At 48.2% G+C, this 21,283-nt stretch overlaps 1 protein-coding gene across 1 annotated transcript; it reads left to right on the plus strand.

The window, feature by feature from the left end:
- Positions 1-14,435: 14,435 nt before the first annotated feature.
- Positions 14,436-20,516, plus strand: LOC124675883 (PHD finger protein ALFIN-LIKE 7-like). Its single transcript, XM_047211951.1, has 6 exons — positions 14,436-14,683; positions 14,783-14,815; positions 15,568-15,796; positions 19,348-19,465; positions 19,557-19,920; positions 20,289-20,516. The coding sequence occupies exons 1-5, from the start codon at positions 14,557-14,559 to the stop codon at positions 19,827-19,829; spliced, it is 780 nt and encodes a 259-aa protein (XP_047067907.1). The 5' UTR covers positions 14,436-14,556; the 3' UTR covers positions 19,830-19,920; positions 20,289-20,516.
- Positions 20,517-21,283: the final 767 nt, after the last annotated feature.

A 21,283-nucleotide genomic window follows, 5' to 3' on the forward strand; every position in this document is an offset into this window, starting at 1 on the left:
TTGAATATGGAATGGATTTCGAATATTTGTTCGGAGTCCGGATAAGATCCCGGACATCACGAGGAGTTCAGGAATGGTCGGAGAATAAGATTCATATATAGGATGTCATTTTATGTGAATTAAAATGTCGCGGAAGGTTCTATGGAAGGTTCTAGAAGGTTCTAGAAAAGTCCGGAAGAAACCACCAAGGAAGGTGGAGTCCACATGGGACTCCACCTCCATGGCCGGCCAACCCTAGTGGGGGAGGAGTCCCAAGTGGACTCCCCCTTAGGGGGCCGGCCACCCCCATATGGGAGGTGGAACTCCCACCTTTGGTGGGAGTCCTAGCTTGGCTAGGTTTCCCCTCCTTTTGGAAGGTTTTGTTTCGGGTCTTATTCGGAGACTTGGAGACCAACTCTTGGGGATCCACCTATATAATGAGGGGCCAAGGGAGGGGGCCGGCCACCCCAAGACCACAAGCTGGCCGCCCCATTGAAGTGGCCGGCCACCCCCTCCCAAACCCTAGCCGCCCCCCTCTCCTCCATAGCTCCCGCATGCTTTAGCGAAGCTCCGCCGGAGTTCTCCACCGCCACCGACACCACGCCGTCGTGCTGTCGGATTCAAGAGGAGCTACTACTTCCGCTCCCCGCTGGAACGGGAGGTGGACGTCGTCTTCATCAACAACCGAACGTGTGACCGAGTACGGAGGTGATGCCCGTTCGTGGCGCCGGAACCGATCATGATCAAGATCTTCTACGCGCTTTTGCAAGCGGCAATTGAACGTCTACCGCAGCAACAAGAGCCTCATCTTGTAGGCTTTGGAATCTCTTCAAGGGTGAGACTCGATACCCCCTCGTTGCTACCGTCTTCTAGATTGCATCTTGGCTTGGATTGCGTGTTCGCGGTAGGAAATTTTTTGTTTTCTATGCTACGTTATCCTACAGTAAGTGTTTCTACAAAATCAAAGGAGTTCGTTTGTCTAAATTTGCTCCTAAAGCTTTGGAGGGTATATTTGTTGGTTACGGTGCTGAATCTCACACTTATAGAATCTTTGATGTATCCTCCGGGATTATCATTGAATCTTGTAGTGTGAAGTTCGAAGAAAATGATGGCTCCCAAGTGGGGCAAGTTGATGTTTGTGCCAGGTGATGAAATACCTCAAGATGTCATAGTAAGAATGGGTGTGGGATTTTTCCGCCCCATTGAGGGACACGGTGTGGCGTCTCGGGAAGAACTATGCTCTACCACGGTGGAGCCCTCATCCTCTCAACATCAACAAACCCCATCTCTTGAAGCTAATGATGCACCAACCCAAGAACAAGAAGAAAACCCTCCCTCTCATGAACAAGATCAAGGACAAGATCAACCAAGAATTCATGATGGCTCCGATGAGTATCCATTTGATATTTGCGCCTCACCAAATATTGTCCAAGATCAAGCACATGAGAATGAGCAACCCCAAGCAATTGAGGAAGCTCAAGTTGAAGGTCAAGACGGGGACCCAAATGATCAAGTTGATCAAGTGACACCTCCAAGGCCAAGAAAGACCAAGGAGGAGATCGAGGCCGTCGTCTAGCAAGAAGAGAAAGGAACCTCGAACTTCGTGGACACACTCATGACAAGGTTCTTGGTGATGTAAGGGCAAAGGTTTCCACAAGAAGGCAATTGGCTAACTTTAGCCATCATCATGCTTATATCTCCTTAGTGGAACCCAAGAAAGTATATGAAGCCCTTGAAGATTCGGATTGGTTGGAAGCTATGCATGAAGAACTCAACAACTTCAAGCGCAATAAAGTATGGACCTTAGTAAAGAAGCCAAAGGAGTGCCGCAATGTTATAGGCACTAAATGGATTTTCAAGAACAAGCAAGATGAGTTTGGAAATGTTGTGAGGAACAAGGCAAGATTGGTGGCTCAAGGGTTCTCTCAAGTTGAGGGAATTGACTTTGGAGAAACCTATGCTCCCGTGGCTCGCCTTGAGTCCATCCGTATCCTTCTTGCTTATGCTTCGCATCATAACTTTAAGTTACAACAAATGGATGTGAAAAGTGCTTTTCTTAATGGTCCTTTGCATGAAGAGGTTTATGTTAAGCAACCCCGGGGTTCGAGGATCTCAACTTTCCTAACCATGTCTACAAGCTTGATAAAGCACTTTATGGTCTCAAACAAGCTCCTAGAGCTTGGTACGAGCACCTTAAGGAATTGTTGGTAGACCGTGGGTTTGATGTTGGGCTAATCGACCCCACTCTTTTCGTTTGCCAATTATATGTTGATGATATTATATTTGGCTCGACTAACAAAGCTTTCAATGATGAATTTTCAAAGCTTATGACCGATAGGTTTGAGATGTCTATGATGGGAGAGATGAAGTTCTTCCTTGGTTTTGAGATCAAGCAATTGAGGGAAGGAACCTTCATCAATCAAGCAAAATATCTCCAAGACATGCTCAAGAGGTTCAAGATGACCGAGATGAAGGGTGTGGCCACTCCTATGGTCACCAAATGTCATCTTGCACTAGATCCCAATGGTAAAGATGTGGATCAAAAGGTATATCGCTCCATGATTGGATCCTTGCTTTACCTTTGTGCATCTAGACCGGACATAGTGTTGAGTGTTGGTGTGTGTGCAAGGTATCAAGCTTCTCCTAAGGAGAGCCACATGATGGCTCTCAAAAGAATCTTTCGATATTTGGTTGATACCCCAAGATATGGTATTTGGTACCCCAAAGGCTCAAGCTTTATTCTCAATGGTTATACCGATGCGGACTGGGCCGGTGACAAGGATGATAGGAAATCAACTTCCGGGGCTTGCCAATTCCTTGGTAGGTCCTTGGTGTGTTGGTCTTCTAAGAAGCAAAATTGTATATCTCTCTCCACCGCCGAAGCCGAATATGTTGCCGCCGCAAGTGGATGCACTCAATTGTTATGGATGAGGCAAACTTTAAAGGAATACGGTGTCATTTGTGACAAAGTGCCTCTATTATGTGACAATGAAAGTGCCATCAAGATTGCCTATAATCCGGTGCAACATTCAAGAACGAAGCATATTGAGATCCGGAATCATTTCATTAGGGATCATGTTGCCCGTGGTGATATTGAGCTTATCTATGTTCCAACCAAAGATCAACTTGCCGATATATTCACGAAGCCTCTTGATGAAGCAAGGTTCACTTATTTGAGGAATGAGCTAAATATCATTGATTCAAGGAGTATAGCTTGACCATCTTGCAAACACACATTTGTCTCAAAACTTTATTTGGTTTAGATGTGGGCATGGAAATAGGGGGAGTGCGGTTTAAATTATTGAGCTATCCCTCCCCCCATAATGCCAACATTAAGAAATCATTCTCTTATATATCATATGTTGATATGTGAGCGTCAATGATGAGTAGTGGCTTGGACCCAAGATATATCTTCGCGGTGCCATGCCACAACACTCATATATGGTGGCCTAGGCCACCACACTCTTCTTTGTGAAGAGTTGGAGTTATTTGGATCTTATCGCTTTTTATTTGACAACTCCATGTTCTTATGGGAAATCACTCTAGTTTGGCCTTATTTGCTCGTATCTTGCAAACTTGAGTGATCATGTACCATTAACGAGTTTGAGTCTTCTAAACCTAAGCCTACACTCATCTATAAGCCATTTCCATCTTGCTCATTTGTCATGTTTGGTAAAAACTTGGAGTTTGAGGTTTCTCGGTCGGATGATCTAGGTTGCCCCATCTTATTGGTAAATATGCATCTTATATGTGAGGTGATAGTTTATTGCACCACATATGGGTACGCAAATAACCAACTAAAGATAGGCGGGATTGACGGTATTCTGGAATTTCCAGAACACCGGTTAATCCGCCCCCCTGGCGACCCGGAAAATCCGGCCGGGCCGGATTATCCGCCCTAAACTAGGGCCGGATTATCCGGCCTGGGCAGATCTTGAAAGGGTTTTGGACGAGGCCGCGGGGCGGAAATGGTTCATACCACCCCCCACGCGCCTCTCTCTCCTCTCTCTCCTCTCAAGGTCGCCGGAGACTCTCCTCCTCGCCGGAGTTGCCCCGTCCACTCCCTCCCAGAGTTTTTGGGTGGTTCGGGTGTTCCTCCCTCCTAGCTACCTTCTCCTCCAAGCGGCTTTCGCAATGGATGCGGGTATGACTCACAATCCCTAACCCTAGGTGTTGTGTTTTGTATGTGCTATTTTCTTGGTGGATTTGGTGTCTAGTTGTTCCAAATCGCTTGTAGTGTACTCCTCTTGCATGCTATAAGGCCGATCTGTCCCAAGACAAGTTGTTGATTGCAAAATCTGCTAGATTCGCAGGGCCGGATTATCCGGCCCCCGCGAGGACCGGATTATCCGGTCTGGCCGGATTATCCGCCCCCTTGGGGCACCGGATTATCCGGCCTGGAGCTTCATCGCCACTGCAGTTTTGATTCAATCTCTCTTGTTTTAGACTTGTACCAGCTTATAGTATGTTTCTAGAGTGCATTACTGTATCATACATGACTTATGAGCATTATCTTTTCTTTGCTATCCATCTTTGCTATTCACAGGTCGTACTTCTCGGGGTGCTCGGAGACGCCCAAGGGCTGACCGGTGAAGTGATGAGTTCGCATCCAACGCTCCTCGCAAGTCAACCTCATCTAGGCACAAGAACAAGGCGTCAAGGGAAAACTACAAGACCATGGACCCTGTTTCTTATTCTGCTATCCGCATGAAGAACTGGTATGAAGACCTCCCAAGAGATGAAGAGACAGAGGGCAGAAAATACTGGTGCATGGAACAGGAGTTCATCTATAAGGATATCTATGAACCCATGAAGAAAGTACGTCCCATGCAAGCTATCGATGTGGACGTTCTGGCAGTCAACAATCACTTTGAGGATGCCATCTGGGTGGCTGGAAGGATGGGCTTGAAGGATTTGATGAAGATTCAATGTGACTATAGTCCAGAGTTGGTGAAGCAGTTCTTTGCTACGTTGGCCATCAAGAAAGATGAGGACCGTACTATGGAATGGATGTCTGGCTCCACTCACTGTTGTGCCACCTTGCACCGTTTTGCTGCTATTCTTGGAGTTCCTGCAGAAGGAGGCCGTCGTCTCCATGGACCTCAGAAGGCAGATAAGAATGCACTGTTTGATCTCTATACATCTGCTGGAAAAGTTGGAGAGACCAAGGGGCTGCTTACCATCTATGGTCAGTTGCTCAGGTTCTTTCGGGCCACCATCGCTCCTAGTGGTGGTAACAATGATGCAATCCGGGGAACTCTTGTGGACCTCATGTACCTCAGCTTTCGGTGTGCTCGTGATGAGAATGAGGAACGTAACTACACTATTGATGTCATGGACTTCATCTTCCATGAGATTCATGATGCCATGGTCTCCCGCACCACTATACCTTATGCGCCTTACATCCAGCTCCTCATCAACAACACTGCGGGCGTGCGTGGTGAAGACTTGAGCGGGTACCCTTTGATGAAGCACACTGTCAAGAAGGCCTACAAGCTTAAGCCTGTCTCGTCTGCTGTACCTCCACCTGACTCCTTCATGGGTGATGCTCGTTATAGTGGATTTGCTCCTGCTCGCCATTCTGACCTCCCTGCTATGAAGAAACAAGTGAACAGGCTCAGTTGGTTTCAGCGTTACATCCTTTGCATGAACATTGAGATCCATAAAGAGAACTATGCGGCCAGCCGGGAGCGTTACGAGATTAAGCATACTCGGGCGGTTATTCCGCACAAGCTCGGTGGTGAGCAAGGACCCCTCCTCGGCCTCCGGTTCACCCGGGTTACGGTGGGTGGCATTCGCACGGAGTTCCGTGGAGTGATCTTGATAGTTGCATTCAAAGGTCCAGCCTCACTCGCCGCTCTCCAGATGCACCTGACACTGATGAAGAAGAAGAAGAAGAAGAAGAAGAAGAAGAGGCGCACGAGTCCGATGATGAAGATGCCTCCGAGTGATCCCCATGGGGCGAGTAGCATCGCGCTTGTCCCCTTTTTGGCGTCTCGATGCCAAAGGGGGAGAAGCGTTCTATTAGGAACTCTCTCGGGGATTTGCATGGTTTGGGCACAAGCATATGCGTTTATCATTCCTTTATTGCTTGTGTTCCCTCTTATTTGAACTATTTACTTTTGCTTTGGTTGTGTTCCGTTTAAAACTATGTGCTATGTGGTGTGAGACATTGTTATGGTTTTCGGATTTCTATATGTTGAGATCAAGACTATTATATCATGTGTGATGCTATATCTCCGTATCATATATCTACACATGGGTATGACTTCTAGCATCCTATCTCAACTTCATATATGTATATGTCTCTTGTTAGAGCTCATGATGGATACCTCTAGTGTTGAGGCACCTCAATCCTATGTGTTGTGTATTTGTATTCAAATGCAAATTACTTATATGCACACATGTAGGGGGAGTTCCTCTATGTTTTTGCCATCATGCTTGCCTCTATAGTTATTCTCTTGCAAATCCGTATATTGTCATCAAACACCAAAAAGGGGAGATTGAAAGAACATCTCTCATATTATGTTTTGAGTGTTTGATGTCAATGTATGTGATACACTAATGGTTGTTTAAGTGGTACAGGGTTTACATAGATACATTTGTATGTGTGTTGGATGTGGTCAGTGCTGTCAAAAAGCATTTGCAAAAATGTTCATCAGGCCGGATAATCCGGGCCGGATATTTCCAAAATATCCGGCCCCCAGAATTTCGGCTAAGGACATGGGGAAATACAACTCAGTATAGGGGCCGGACATTTGCCCGGATATTGTCCCGGTTTTGTCCCAGGGCCGGATAATCCGGGCCGGACATTTCAAGAATTTCCGGCCCCCTCAAAAACGGCTAAGGACTTGAGGAAAAGCAGCTCTGTATAGGGGCCGGACAATTGCCCGGACATTGTCCTGGTTTTGTACCGGGAGGCCGGATTATCCGGGGGGGGGGGGGATTATCCGGCCCTAACTTAGGCCGGATTATCCGCCCCCCCCGGAAGGCTCAACGGCTGGATTTTGGGGAGGGGTATTTATACCCCTCTTCTTCTTCCTTTCCCCTTTGCTCAATCATTGCAAGAAATATCTGCCAAGCTTCACCACCATTAGAGCCACCTCAAGAAACACAAGATTTGCAAGATCTCCTTCCTCCCCCAACCAAAGCTCTTGATCTTTGGAGATTCGAAGGAGAAGACACCGATCTACATCCTCACCGAAGCGTTCTTCATTTCCCCCTCATTTGTTTGAGGGATCTCATGCTAGTGTTCCTATTTGGTTCCCTAGTTGATTTGTTGTTGATGTGTTGTTGTTGATTGTTGTATTGTTACAGATTTGGGAGCCTCCAATTCAGTTGTGGATGTGTGCCCCAAGAACCTTGTAAAGGCCCGGTTTCCGCCTCGAGGAAATCCCTTAGTGGACGTGGGCTAGGCCTTTGTGGCGTTGCTCACCGGAGATCTGAGTGAAGCCTTCGTGGCTGTTGGTTTGGCTTTCGTAGCAACCACACTCCTCCAAACGTAGACGTACATTCTTGCAAAGGAAGGGAACTACGGGAATCATCTCCGTGTCATCGCGTGCTCCACTCTCGGTTACCTCTATCCTATTCTATCTCTTATATTGCGTAGCGATATCTTGCTTAGTTGCTTATCTTGTCATATAGGTAAATTCACTTAGTTGCATATCTAGAGAATTTACCTTTGTGTCAAGCCTAAATTGAAAATGAACTAAAAATTGGTTAGCACCTATTCAGCCCCCCCCCCTCTAGGTGCGGCATACGATCCTTTCAACAGCTGCACCATCATCTCGTCGTCGTTGTCCATCGCGGCAATCGGACGAACACCTTGCGGGCGGGGCGGTTGTGCCGCGGTGGCGGCGAGCTCTGTTCCGGGAGAAACAACGACCGCCGGTCGAGGGGGTGGCAGCCGTGTCGATGGACATCGGTTCCTAGACATGCGGCGGTGTCTATTGCAAGCAGGGGCGCGGTTGCGACGGCGACGGTGGCGATCTAGAGGGGTGGGAGTCGGCTCGGGCGTGGGTAGGAGGCGGGAAATCGTTGTGTCTGGCTGCCAGGCGGAGCCCACGCTCGTTTTCTGACGTTCCACGAGGCACCGGCGCGCCCGATTCGCGCCCTTGGCCAAGGGGCCGGCACGGGGATGCCGGCGATTTATTGGGCTCGAAAACTAGCCGACGCCGTTTGAGGTGCACCGGTGCGAGCCCAAAAACCACGCCGACCCCCAAAACGCTATCGGGACCGCCGATGGAGATGCTCTGAACTGTGAACCGCAATACAAAGTTTTACAATCGTGTTGACAATATCCAACAATATGCAATAGTTTTAACAGTCAAAATAATCGTCAATGTACGAGCAGTCATCCAATTAATATATCGCCAAGCCCTAGTACTTGGCAAGCCAAAATGATCATCACGGTACGTATTGATGCAAGATCAAACATCACCTGCACTGTTGGACCATCAACACCTCCAGCACCACCAGCACTCGTCGTAGCGAGGCATGAAGTGGAAGAACTCGTCGTCGATATGGTGCCAATAGCGCTTACAGATTTATACTTGGGCATGCTAAAAAATGATACCGGCTCATCGCCCACGTTCGCACTGTGGTATGTGACAATTAATTTCGCATCTGGCCCAACCTCGCCGATTGAAAAAAAATCATACCTAGCTAGACTATTGACGAACAATTGTTCGGTAGTGTCGCTGTCAAATCGTCATCGCAGTTATGGCCCTCAAGTGCAAGGGATCGTTGAAATCTTTGATGTGAAGTATTACCTAAATTTATAGTTTGAATCTAATCACACTTGCAAATCAAATATCTCGAGGAGGTGATTGCAGGCTTGCAACGGTTGAATCAAAACAATAAAACAAAACATTAATCTCTCATAAAGACCTGCCTTTCTTGAAAGAGTAGTCTCGCATAAAGCTTATTTTGAAGAGAAACCATCTGCTCAACTTTATTATTCATCTCATAGTATAATGTTTCACAGCCATCTTAATAGAATCACACTAAAGTTTAACTTTTCATGGAGAATTTTAATCTTATGATCATTATTCATGAGTTTCATTTTAATATCATGTTCGAAAGCTTCCCAATGACAAAAAAAAATCAAGGTTAATCAATAGGAAATTTGATACCCCTTTCAGATAATTCTGTAAGATTAGCAGTTTTAATTTTCTTTTTTTTTAATATACCTTGAAGCCGCTTTCATAATTTCACTAGACAATTTAAGAATACCCCTCTTCTTAGGAACAATTTCAATATTATCCTCTTCTTCAATATTCCAAACATTATAATTGTTTGAGATTGTATTAATTAATTCCATAGCCTCATCAACAATTCTTTTTCTGAAAATATTACCTGCAATGATAAGATCTAGATTCTTCAGTTAGTCCATGATAAAATGTATCAATCAATTCATGATCATGGAAACCATGCCTTGGACACCTTCTTTTTAAACCGCAAAATCTCCCCAAGCTTGAGGTAGAATTTCTACTTTGTTTTGAGAAAAAATACTAATTTTTATAATCATAACATGCATCATATCAGTAGGGAAATACTTATTGTAAAACAAAAGCAAACATTTATCCTTTCTAGTAATGGATTTAGGAGCTAATGAATTGTACCAAGCTTTAGCTTCTCCTCCCAAAGAGAAAGGAAATAACTTTAAAAAGAAGTAATGTTGCTGAATTTCATCTCTACCATATAAATTGGAAAGTTTATTAATGTATTCAAAAGGAAATTCTTCATCTTTACCACAAAACTTAATGATTTCAACTTGTTTAATTATCTCAGGATTAACAATAAAATCATAAGCATTGTCTTTAGTGAATATTGTAGGTTCAAAAACACTACTAATAATAAGGACATATTCTTCCAAGGGAGTGTTCAAATTAGCATCAAAACCATCAATATCATCAAGATCATGATTCATTAAAGCTCTACCAAAGGCCATATTCTCATGGGAGGGTGTAGATTTAGGACTAGTAACAATTTTATTATCTTCGTCATTTAATTCAACATTTTCAATAGATAAAAACCTGTATGAATTAAGCGTTATCTCTTCACCCTCATCATCATCTAACATTTCGTTTTTAGTGCTATTATACATTCAAGACAATGGTGAGCTAAGCAAAACAATATTTTTTTAATAGTAGGAGCAGTAACAACATCAGGAGAAAAATGGCCTTGTAGGCAAGTTCATACCTTTCCTAGTAGTAGAAGGAATCACAATATTCTTAGTAGATCCTTATTTATTCCCATGATGAGAAGTAAATAAGCGTAGTAGCAAATAAATAATCACAAGTGGTCTTACTCTTACCAATAAAGCTAGACTCCCTGGCATTGGCGCCAGGAAATGTCTTGATGGCCCTCAAGTGCAAGTGGTCGTTGAAATCTTCGATGGAAAGTACTACCCAAATTTATAGTTCGACTCAAGGGAAACACAACAATACCAATAAGACTTTAGCAATTAAGACGTCACTCCTAATAACACATGTAAACCAAATATCTCGAGGAAACAGTTGATGATTGCAGTAGTTGAATCAAAGCAATAAAACAAAACAATAATAATATCAACAGATTTTCAGCTTTCACCGCAAGAATTGTTGTTGTAACTTTCAATGGATAAAAGAGTAGGCATGAGGTGAGTAGTGGGACATTGCATGGATGAAAGCGACCGTGTAATATAAATAACAATGGTGCTTGCCTCTAATTTCGTTGTGTATAGGTGTGTGTTCCATATATAGTTATGTATACTGTACTTGCCCATTTCACCGGGGCCAGGTTGAAACTATAGGTGATTAAGGTCTACCCTTTCGAATAGCTTGGAACAATGCATTAACACTTCATGAACACACATAATCCTCTCCTTATTTTTTCTAGCTGTCACTTTAGGGTTAGCGGATTCAATCAAATAACAGGTCATACAACTTGCAGATAAATACTAAACTCATATATATGATAATGCAATAAAAGTTCAGTACTGAAATCATGTCACTCAGGCTCTAGCAACAAGCATTAAACATAACAAATATGCATAAACACTCATGCAAAAATATCTTCAAGACAAACACCACAAATTCCAGAGTTTATGCAAAATTACATTTTTTCGATAAAGGGAATATATTAATATAAAAAAGATACCAATTACACCCAGCCTCTGCAACAACGCACCACCCTAATGGCACTACGGATGCACACAGCCAAAAACAAGAAAAGAAAACTAAGAAACAAAAGTCCCGCTACAGTATCTCGGGCCTAACAACAGCAATACATCCACCACCAAGACAACACCTGAATTACAGACTCTCTAAAAACGACGCCTCCAAGAAGGGAACAGTGCTCAAACACCGTCGTCGCTCGATCAAAGATCTTAGGTTTTCACCCTGAAGATAGTCCCCGCTCTCAAAACAATGCCTCCACCAAGGACATTGCCAGGCACAACCAATTAAGGCCGGACCTTGGGTTTTCACCCGAAAGGTAGGACTCTGCACTTCACCTGTGTTGTTGCCCCCACTTTCATACCGCTGATGTGAAGCCCGGAACACCAAGCAAGTCCCTCAACAACGCAGAGACTTGAACCTCCCTTAGCTAGTCCTCCCCTCCGACCATCATGAAATTCTCTTCTTCTGACTTTCATCATGGATCCATAGTCACTTGATGTCAACAAAGAAAAAGAGCTTCGCGCCGCTCCCTCCAGAACCAATCGGTCGGAATAAAAACATGGGTGCGCACGACCGAATACCTCCGATCCAACAAACTCCAGGCAAAAGCACTGTTACATTCACCGGCAGAGCCTTCCGGAACTCAACACTCTGGCCAGATCACGAGTCCAGGCCTCCGGTAGGTCCTCATCTTCACGCAAGAGAGGCCCTAGGACCGCCGCCTTTATTCAGGTCGAACCCCCACGTCGGCGACCATCCTGGGCTGGCCACTCCAACCCTCCACCGGCGACACCATCGCCGGCTTCCAAGCTCCTCCATCTCGCCGCCGGAACGAGTAGGTTAGCGATAGTTGCTTGACGATGCCTTCAACAAGATAACGGCGCAGACGCCGCCATCGCCCGCAATGACCGGAGTCGGCTCGGTTTTCACCGGCTACTATGCCTCCTCGTCTCGCTGCCGGCGCTGAAAGTGGGATCCAAAATCCAACACAGCCAGCCTGGCCGACTGCCTTCGGTGGATGAAGTCAGCCACCACCACCATGCCCGGGCCGAAGACCCGGACGTCCTCAAGCCGCGAAGAAGACCCAGCAAAGCCTCCTCGTGCCATTGACGAGACGCAGCCGCGATGGATCGCGATCCGAACCTCGGGCCCAGATCCGACCACACCGCAGCCAACATCCGCCGCCGGCCGCCGGAGATCCGCCGGCCACCGCCATCCCGCTGCGTTCAGTCGACGGAGGAGGAGGGTGTAGGCCGCCGCCCCCACACGCTCCCGCAGGCGCTCTGCCGACGGACTGAGCCGCCACCGCCGCCTCACCACAGGGGCTTTGCCCCGCGGCGTCCTCGGCGGCGGCGGCGGAGGAGAGGACCTGTAGGGGAGGGGAGGAGGGCAGTGTGGAGGGGAACTCCCCGGGGACGACGGGCGGCGCCGCCGCCTCGGGGGAGAGAGGGTTAGGTCGGGGGAGAGGTGATCCCAATAGGCCAAAGACCTGTATCTGCAAAATTACATGATCAATCTCATCTAATTCCCATCCTTCTCACATGCCTACTATGAACTATTCACACATGGTGATGAGGAACAAACACATGGTTGATGGAGATGACAGTAGCGATGATGGTGGTCTCCTCTTCGACGTGGTGCAATGAACGATTATCAATGGATTGGTGGTTTTTTCGCAAATAAAAAGATTTGTAGAAAAAAGGGTTCTGTCGCAATTTCGGTTCTAGACTTCTAGTGACAGGCGGGCCTCAAGAACTCCACCCGGCCCCACTTGGCCAGCGTTCCTTCAAAACCTCAAAATCGCAGCTTCCTCAGCAAAGAACCAATATTAATCGAATACGTCTAGCGGGCGGCCGCGTGCTCGTTTGCACTGTCGAGCATACCCTCTATATTAGGAAAGTTATATCCCCTTCGATAAAAACGGAAAGATTCCACAATTAGTTAGCTGGTTGGCAAGGCGCTAGCACGCTTTCTCTTTCCTAAACGTACATGCAACAAACAGCTAGATATTGTAGATCTATTTCAAAAAGCTATAACTTTTAAACCGTGTATCGGAATTATGATTCATTTTCACATTTAGAATCGTCGGGACAAGATCTTCAAAACTAGATTTCGCTTGCATATATTTTGACAACAAAAAATAAGAAGCAACTTTGGTGCCCTACAAAGCAACCAAGGTGAGCAACTAAGCAATTTTGGTACGCGGCGAAAAAAATTATGTCGGACATTGTCAACACTAGAGTTACACACTAAGGTACCAAAGTTATTATGTCGGACACCAAGAATGTGCCGCAAGCACCAAAGTTGCTCTGTCCGGCAGCAAAGTTGATCCGTCGGGTTCCGAAGTTGCTCTTGATGGGCAGCAAAGTTGCTCCGTCGGGTTTCAAAGTTGCTTCGTTTGGTTCCGGCAGTTTCATAATAGTGATACCGGCGGCTGCTCCCCCTCTTTGGCTGCTTTGGCACAGGCGGCTGCTCTCCGAAATCATGAGCACCAAATTTGTTCTAACATGCACATGCACTGTTAGGCATCAAAGTTGCGCTATTAGGCACCAGAATTGCACTATTAGGTACTGAAGTTGCTCTTTTAGGCACCAGAATTGCACCGGCAAGCAACAAAGTTGTTCTGACACCCAACGTTGCTCTTTAGGGCACCATTAGTTGCGCTGTAAGGCAACAAAATTGTCCCTTCATGCACCAAAGTTGCTATGTCGGAAACCAGAATGGCGTCATCATGCACCAAAGAACAAAAGTTGCTCGGCCGCGCATGATAGTTCCTGTGTTGGCACCCAAGTTGTGTCCCCAGGCACCAAAGTTGCTCTGTTGGCATCAAAGTTGTGCCGTCAGGCACCAAAGTTGCTTTGTCACACATTGAAATTGTTTCGATGGACACCAGAATTGTTGTCGGGCACCAAAGTTGTGTTTTCGTGTACCAAAAAGTGTACATGTTCGTTGCACACAAAAGTTGCTTTGCAGCACACCAAAGTTGTTTTGCTACACAACAAAGTTGCTATGTCGCGCATCAAAGTTGCTCGTTAAAAAAATTCATCAAAACATATGAAAATGTGGTCTAGTTTTGAAGCTCTCGTGGTGAGAATTCTAAAAGTGAAAACGAATTGTAATTTCGCTGCACAATTTAAAAGTTACAGCTTTTCGAAAGATAACACGTGATATCAGCTAGACTACAACTGGATGCATGGAGCTGTTCCTGTAGTGCGCCCGTCCGGAACTTTGGTTTGGCACGCGCCCGCCCAGAAGAATTCAGGATATTAATCACCCCCGCGGCTTCCCCTCTACGACTCCCGATTGCTCCAGAATTCCAGTCGAATCCACTCCTCTTCCACCACCGCCACCAAAACCCTAAACTCGCCACCGGACCGGCGCCAGCCCCTTCCTCTCTCCGGCGGTCGCGGACTAGATGGCGGCTAAGGGCGACAGCGTCCTCTCGGTCTCGGCCGCCATCCACCCGAACGTGCACTCCCCGGAGGACGTCTTCCGCCTGTTCCGCGGCCGCCGCGCCGGCATCGTGCAGGCCCTCACCGAAGGTCTCTCTCTCTCGTTCGTTCGTGTGGATTTTGGTGCGGTTTTTTTCTCTCTCGCGCTGATCGATGGCTGTGTTTGTTTGCCGGTTTCGCGGTCCGCAGACGTGGAGGAGTTTTACGAGCAGTGCGACCCTGGTGAGTTTTCTCAGTCGCTTCCGATGTTGATTTTGGGGGAGATAGTAATTTCGGTGCGGACTGCGGGGAGCCGTGTTTTTATCCCTGTTTGCTGTCGCTTCCCCGACGTTACTGGATTGCTCTCGTGGTGCTCGATTTAGTTGCTGCGGGTACTGATTTGGTAAGGCTAGCAGATTCGGCGCGTGATCGGTCGTGAACAGTTGATGAACCATTCTGTTTGCCTCGGATGGGAAATGAATTTGCTAGTAATGAGTAATGGTTCAGTTTTAAAAGTCTGCAGTTAAATCATGGGAGGACTGCCAGTTTGGGTGATATAGGGTGCAAACTGCAAAGGAAACTCTGCATGCCTTATATGATTGTGCTAGCAAAACATGTAGCCACCACTTCTGCTGATATTCAGCTGCCAATTGGAGAAACTGGACGGAGAAACTACCGTGAATGCTGCTAACAATGTGGGTGTGGAGGGTAAATTGGAACAGCCTGTGTAGCTTTGAGTGGCCAAATGCTTGAGCTGAAGAATTTGGATGTCCAAACTCCCAATTGCCGCTGTCAGCTGCTTTGGGTTAAAAAATGTGCAGTGTTGCTGTACTCCGTGTCCGCATCAGCTATTATCTGCTTCTGGGTGTTTGCTAATTAATTAATGACACTGCAAGGCAAATTATGTGTTATGTCATGTTTAGGGCAACTTAAACCAAGTTGTCATCTTCTAGGCACAATTTCTGACTTAATAGGACCGTTATTTTTTTTTCCAGACGAGAATGCCTTGTGCCTCTTTGGACAGCCTAATGGAACCTGGGAAGTGAAACTGCCAATCGAGGATGTTCCTGTTGAACTTCCCGAGCCAGTATGTGGGATAAACTTTGCTCGCGATGGAACACCCAAGAAAGTTTGGCTATCTATGATAGCTATCCATAGTGATGCATGGTTGATGTCCATGGCATTTTACCATGCGGGTCGTGTTGCATTTGACAGAGACGACAGGTACGCTTCCTTCTACTGCTTATTATGCTGTATATGTAGTTGTGTGATACAGTTCATGCTTAGCTTTGCTACAACTTACTATGCACAAGGATGTTCAGCACTGTGTTATATATATTTCATTTCATTGTACTCGAATGCCATGGTTTTAGATCTGTCAGTCTTAGGACCTTTTACTGGTATTTGTCATAATTCAATCCGTTAAAAAGTCTTCTAGTTTTTCAATGTTTTTCCTACCTTTTACTCTCTTATTTCACATAGAACCTAGAATTAGTTGCTACATCTCCTTACATTTCGTGTAACCCAGCAATCTATACTTTCTCAAATATTTGAATTTTTCCTAGTTTAATATAACCTGTGTTAATTGAATGATTTATGAACTAAGTAAAAGGTGATCAGAATGGTAGGTGGGCTAGTATTGAGAATGGATATTGCCTGAGATGCTGTTGGATATTTGGTGGAAAGTATCAGTACTGATATTCGTATTTAGTATGTTCCAAGAAATCATCAGTATTCTAGCAGTTATTACTGTTTAAAATGATGTTGTAAGTTCAGAGCATCTCCAGTCGCGTCCCCCAAACCGTCCCCCAAACCGCGCCGGATCGAGCGTTTGGGGGACGTGTTTTGTTCGTGCCGCGTTTGGGGGACGTCGCTCCCCAGCCGCGTCCCCCAAACGCCGCCCCTAATCAGAAATTCAAATAGATGCATTCAAAAGAGATCGTTCCCGCCGGTTCGTCGCGATCAGAGTAGCGGCGATCGATCAAAGTACTCGGGCGCGCGATCATATTACGGACCGGTGGTGCATGCAAATTAGAAGAAGGGGTTGGTCGACGGCGTCGTGTCCCGAGTCGACGCAGGCCCGTCGAGCACGACGACCTCGTCGCGATCTGCCTGTTCCTGTGCATGGTGCGTACTGCTCCGTCGCCGACGCGGAGGCCGACGCAGGTGTAGCAGGAGAAGACGCGTCAGCCTGCTCTTGCTGCGCTGCCGCTGCCGCCGATGCCGATGCCGCTGCCAGGGCCGCCGCGTCCGCCGCCGCCATTTTGGCTTCGATGTCGTCGAGGATCTGGCCTTTGAAGAAGTTGTGCGCCGCTCGCGTCCGGGGAGACATGTCGTCCCTGCGTTTCTTGAGCTCCAGCTTCTCCTCTTGCCTCTTGAGCAGCTCGGCCCACCTTTGGTCGGCCTTCTTGTCGCGGGAGATAAAGGTCGAGGAGACGTCGGCGAGGCATTTCGTGATCGACGCCTGCGTCTTCTCGGACGACGCAGCGTCGGCCAAGGCGGCCTTGGCAGCCTTGTTGCCGTAGGACGCCCTGCCGACGTTGCCGGCGGCGCGTCCGGATCAATGGCGTCCTTCCCCTTGGACAACGACGAGCGCGTCAACTTCCATTTCTCATTCACTTTGAGCTTGCCATAGCAATGCGTCAGCGCGAACGGCTTGTGGCCATCCGAGTACTTGGCGTACAATTCCATAGCCCGATCAAACTAACCAAAGAAAGCAGAGTCATTTCATCGAACACAATGTGGGCGCTACGGATTATGGAAGAAACGAGTCGTACTCGGTTGGCCGACGTCGGCGCCGCTGTCGCCTCTGGTCTCTAAGTCGTGATGGTACCCATGGAAGGAGTTCACCGACGCCCGGATGATGGCCCATCGCGTCGACATTGCCTTCCGGCTCCTCTTCATTGGCACTTTCCGGTAGTCGCTGTTGATCGGCTTGCGCTCATCGAACTCGGCCTTGATCCTCGCCCAATACTTCCCGCCTTTTTGGTTGGCGCCGATGATGGAGTCATGGCTCACCGTCGCCCACGACTCGCACGGACAAAGATCTTCCAGTAACCGTCCACTTCGGGCCTCGTGTGCCCGACGCCTTCTTCTTCTTCTTCTTCGTCCTCACGCCGTCCGCGTCTACCTCCACGAGATCATCGTCACCGGCACCCTCGTCGTCCTCTTCCTCGCCGCCCTCTTCCTCGCCGCCCTCTTCGTCCTCAACGTCGTCCTCCTCGTCGTCCTCCACCCCGTCCTCTTCCTCGTCGTCCTCCTCCTCAACCCCGTCGTCCTCCTTAGCACCGGCGCCGTCGTATTCGAGCGGACCCCTGCGGCCGGTGAAAGGGCCGCCGTCCGGACCGGGTCCTGGCTCGCGTTGCTCGTACGCCGGGGAGTAGAGGTTGTTGGGGTTGAAGCCGAGCGCATCCTGGTAGTGCGGCGACAAGTTAGGCGTCACGCACCCGGGAGTGGCGGAGGGGCCGTCGTTGTAGAAGGCGGCTTGCGACGGAGAGAAGACTCCCGGAACGTACACCGGCACGTTCGTACTATATGGGCTCGCGTTGGTGGCGGCGATACACCCGGCGATTATGCCGTGGTGCTGGCGCGCCGCCAGAGCCTTCTTCTCCCGCTCCGCCGCCCTCCGTCCTTTCCGCTCCGCCGTCGATAGCTTCCGGCGCAGGCAATCTTGCTGCCATTCATCTTCGGTCATGCCTTCAGGCTTCTTCTTCGCAGCCGGCGCCTTCCGCGGCTTCGCGAACGGCGCTTTCGCCCCTATCGTCGCATTGCCCGGCGGCTTCTTGGCCGCTTTCTTCGCCATCTTTTTGGGGGCTGTCGGCGGCGCCATGGAATGGGGAGAGGGTAGCGGCGGCGGCGGGTGCACGGCGGGAGGGAGAAAGAAATCGGCGGGATAGGAGAAATGAATCGGCGGCAGGATATGTTTTGGGAGGCCTGTGCGCGGCGGTATAGGCGCGATTTGGCGGGAGCGGCGGGATTTGGCGGGAGTGTGAGACGAATTTTCCCCGTGCCGCCGACGGGTCGGGCCCGCGTCGGTTGGCCTCGCTTTCGTTGTGTCCGGCGTCCCCGGTGCGTCCCCCGTGGGACGGGGACGGGCTCGGGGCGCCGGACACCGTATCGGGGCGCGCCGGACAAAAAAGGGCTTTGGGGGACGCGGCTGGAACGCTTTTTTTGTCCGGCGCGCCCCAAATCCCTTTGGGGGACGTTTTGGGGGACGCGACTGGAGATGCTCTCAATCTTTTCAACTACCAATTGTATTGTCATCCTATATATCATGATCGTTGGATAATTTGCAATTGTTTCAGTTCTAATGGTGGGCAGATCTGCACTATTTATCATTTACATTTCCAGCCACAAAATGGGCTGGGCTACATATGTGGTTTAATTTTAAGTTTGGCATCTTTGGCTAAGATGGGCTGCATTCCTCCTGCTTGTTCTTGTCTAAGAACCAAATTTGGGGGACCAATTTGCGTCCACTTCAATTCGTGCTTGGAGTTTTATTTAACTTGTAAAGATATTTGTAAGACCTTACTTTCTCAATTCATCTAATTTTTTTTTTCCAAACTGCAAGCGCAAATGAGTGGGTTCTGAGCCTGTTTGACATGGTCTCCTTTACATTCTTGCTTCTGAACAGAATTTGCTTTGTTATGCATGTCATTTCTACACCAGCCTAGATAGGTGCATCCAGAGCACAGTGTTCAGTTTTGGCACGAAGTACTAATTGCTATCTGGAGTTTGGTAATGGAGTTTAAGTGGCACTTGAATTGTAATTGCAGGGAGCTGCTCTTCAGGATGATCAATACCCTTCCCACTGTCTATGAAGCTGTGAAAGAAAGCTATGAGAAGCAAACGCAGACCCTGAAAGCCAGCAGCAAAAAAAAGTCTAGCTCCCAGGTAAACATAAGCGGACCACATCATGCCTTATTTTTTGTCCATATAAATATATCTCAATTCTAATAGAAAGCCGATGAAATGGGTCTTGCAGACGCTGGAGGAAGAGGACGGCACCAATGCTAGTGGAGGCAGTGAGGATCAAGCTATGACGGAGTGCGCCGCTTGTCAAGAGACCTACAGCGCTGACGACGGGCACTTCTGGATTGGTTGCGACCATTGTGAGAGGTGGTTCCATGGCAGGTGTGTGGGGATGACTCCTGAGAAGGCAGATGAAATCGAGCGCTACATGTGCCCTGGTTGCAGCTACAAGAGTAAACAAAACAAGATGAAAGCTCCACGGCAAGTGTGTGGGGATGACTCCTGAGAAGGCAGAGGAAACCAACCGCTACATGCGCCCTGGTTGCATCCAGAAGAGTAAACAAAACAAGATGAAAACTTCTTGCTGATGTGATTAGGGAGCTTTGGTTAAAATAGCCGGCTATAGCCGATAGCCGCGAATTTTTTTGAAGCTATGAAAGACTATAGCCGGGCTATAGCGGACTATAGCCATATAGCGGATTTACTAAATAATGAAAAAAAATTGAGAACTAGAGCTTGGTGGCTATTTCGCTAAGCAAATGGGCCGGTCGACTGAAATTTTTGGTCCAAAATTTGGGCCCATTGAGCGGGAAGTTAGCGGCTATGAGGCTAAATTAAGCCTAAATAGCCTTAGCCGGGCTATTAGTGATTATTTTTATTATAGCCTCTAAAGTCTCTAGCTATAGCCGCAGCCCTCGTAAGAGGCTATAGCTGGGCTATTGCCGGCTATTTTAAACAGAGTTAGGAAGTTGTGATAGTGGTGACCGGTGATGCTTGAGCCGGGGGGATCTCTCGTTTTCGCACCTCTGCTGTTTGCTCCGCTGTAGCATTTAGCTTCGTGACATCTTAGGATGTTGGCTGGCGATGGGAACATGAGGTGGATTCGTGGAATGCTTAGGCCGTCAGCTTGGGTTTAAACCCGAGCAGGCATCCAAATCCCGTGATCCTGTTTGACACCGTTTCAAAACGAAATCATGACACATTTCCTGAGTGAATATAGTACTCCCTCCCTCCATAAAAGGTTGTTGGAGATTTGTCTAAATTTGGATGTATCTATACACAAAAAAATGTCTAGATATATCTAAATTTAGACAAACTTGCGATAGCCTTTTATGGACGGAGGTAGTACATGTAGTACATTGGTACTATGAGTAGGCCATCTGCTACCTTAGGGCATCTCCAACCGAGCGACTCAAACGGAAGCGCTGGACCGTCCGTTTTGGGCTGTTTGGGTGGCCGAGCGAACACCCGGACAGCGGCGCATGTCCGCGTGTCCGGCTGGGTCGCACGCTGCGTCCAACGCGGCGACCCAAAAAGACGCAACGTGGTTCGTCTTCCCTGCGTGGCGCTGCGCCATGGCAGACCTCGACGGGACAGCAATGGCGGGCGATAGAACGCGCGGGAAAGTTCCCGCGCGCACCAATGTTCCCGCGCGCGCGAAAAGGCCATTGGCGTGCGCTCGCGCCCAAGTTTCCCACCGAAGGCCGCCGGCTATAAAAGACGTCTCGCCGACCTCACACGCGTGACGAAGGAGCATGAGGCCACCTGCCGGGCCGGCCGCCGCCGATTAGGCGACCTCCTCGGCCAGAAGAACCAGCTCCTCGCTATGCGAGCAGCCCGCCACCTCATCCAGTTGCCCTCGCCCGAGCCGCGCGCCCGGGAGGCTGTTGGGTCGGTGGAGCGCGGCCGACAAGAGCGCATGCGCCGGCGGAACGAGAACCACGAGGCCCAGGCCGCCGG

This window comes from Lolium rigidum, chromosome 7 (assembly GCF_022539505.1).
Source record: "Lolium rigidum isolate FL_2022 chromosome 7, APGP_CSIRO_Lrig_0.1, whole genome shotgun sequence".
Classification (NCBI taxonomy): domain Eukaryota; kingdom Viridiplantae; phylum Streptophyta; class Magnoliopsida; order Poales; family Poaceae; genus Lolium; species Lolium rigidum.

Coding starts and splice junctions, on each gene's coding strand:
- LOC124675883 (XM_047211951.1), top strand. CDS start 14,557: ATGGCGGCTAAGGGCGACAGCGTCCTCTCGGTCTCGGCCGCCATCCAC. Junction 14,816..15,567: donor TTACGAGCAGTGCGACCCTG/GTGAGTTTTCTC, acceptor TTTTTTTTCCAG/ACGAGAATGCCTTGTGCCTC. Junction 19,466..19,556: donor AAAAAAAGTCTAGCTCCCAG/GTAAACATAAGC, acceptor TGGGTCTTGCAG/ACGCTGGAGGAAGAGGACGG.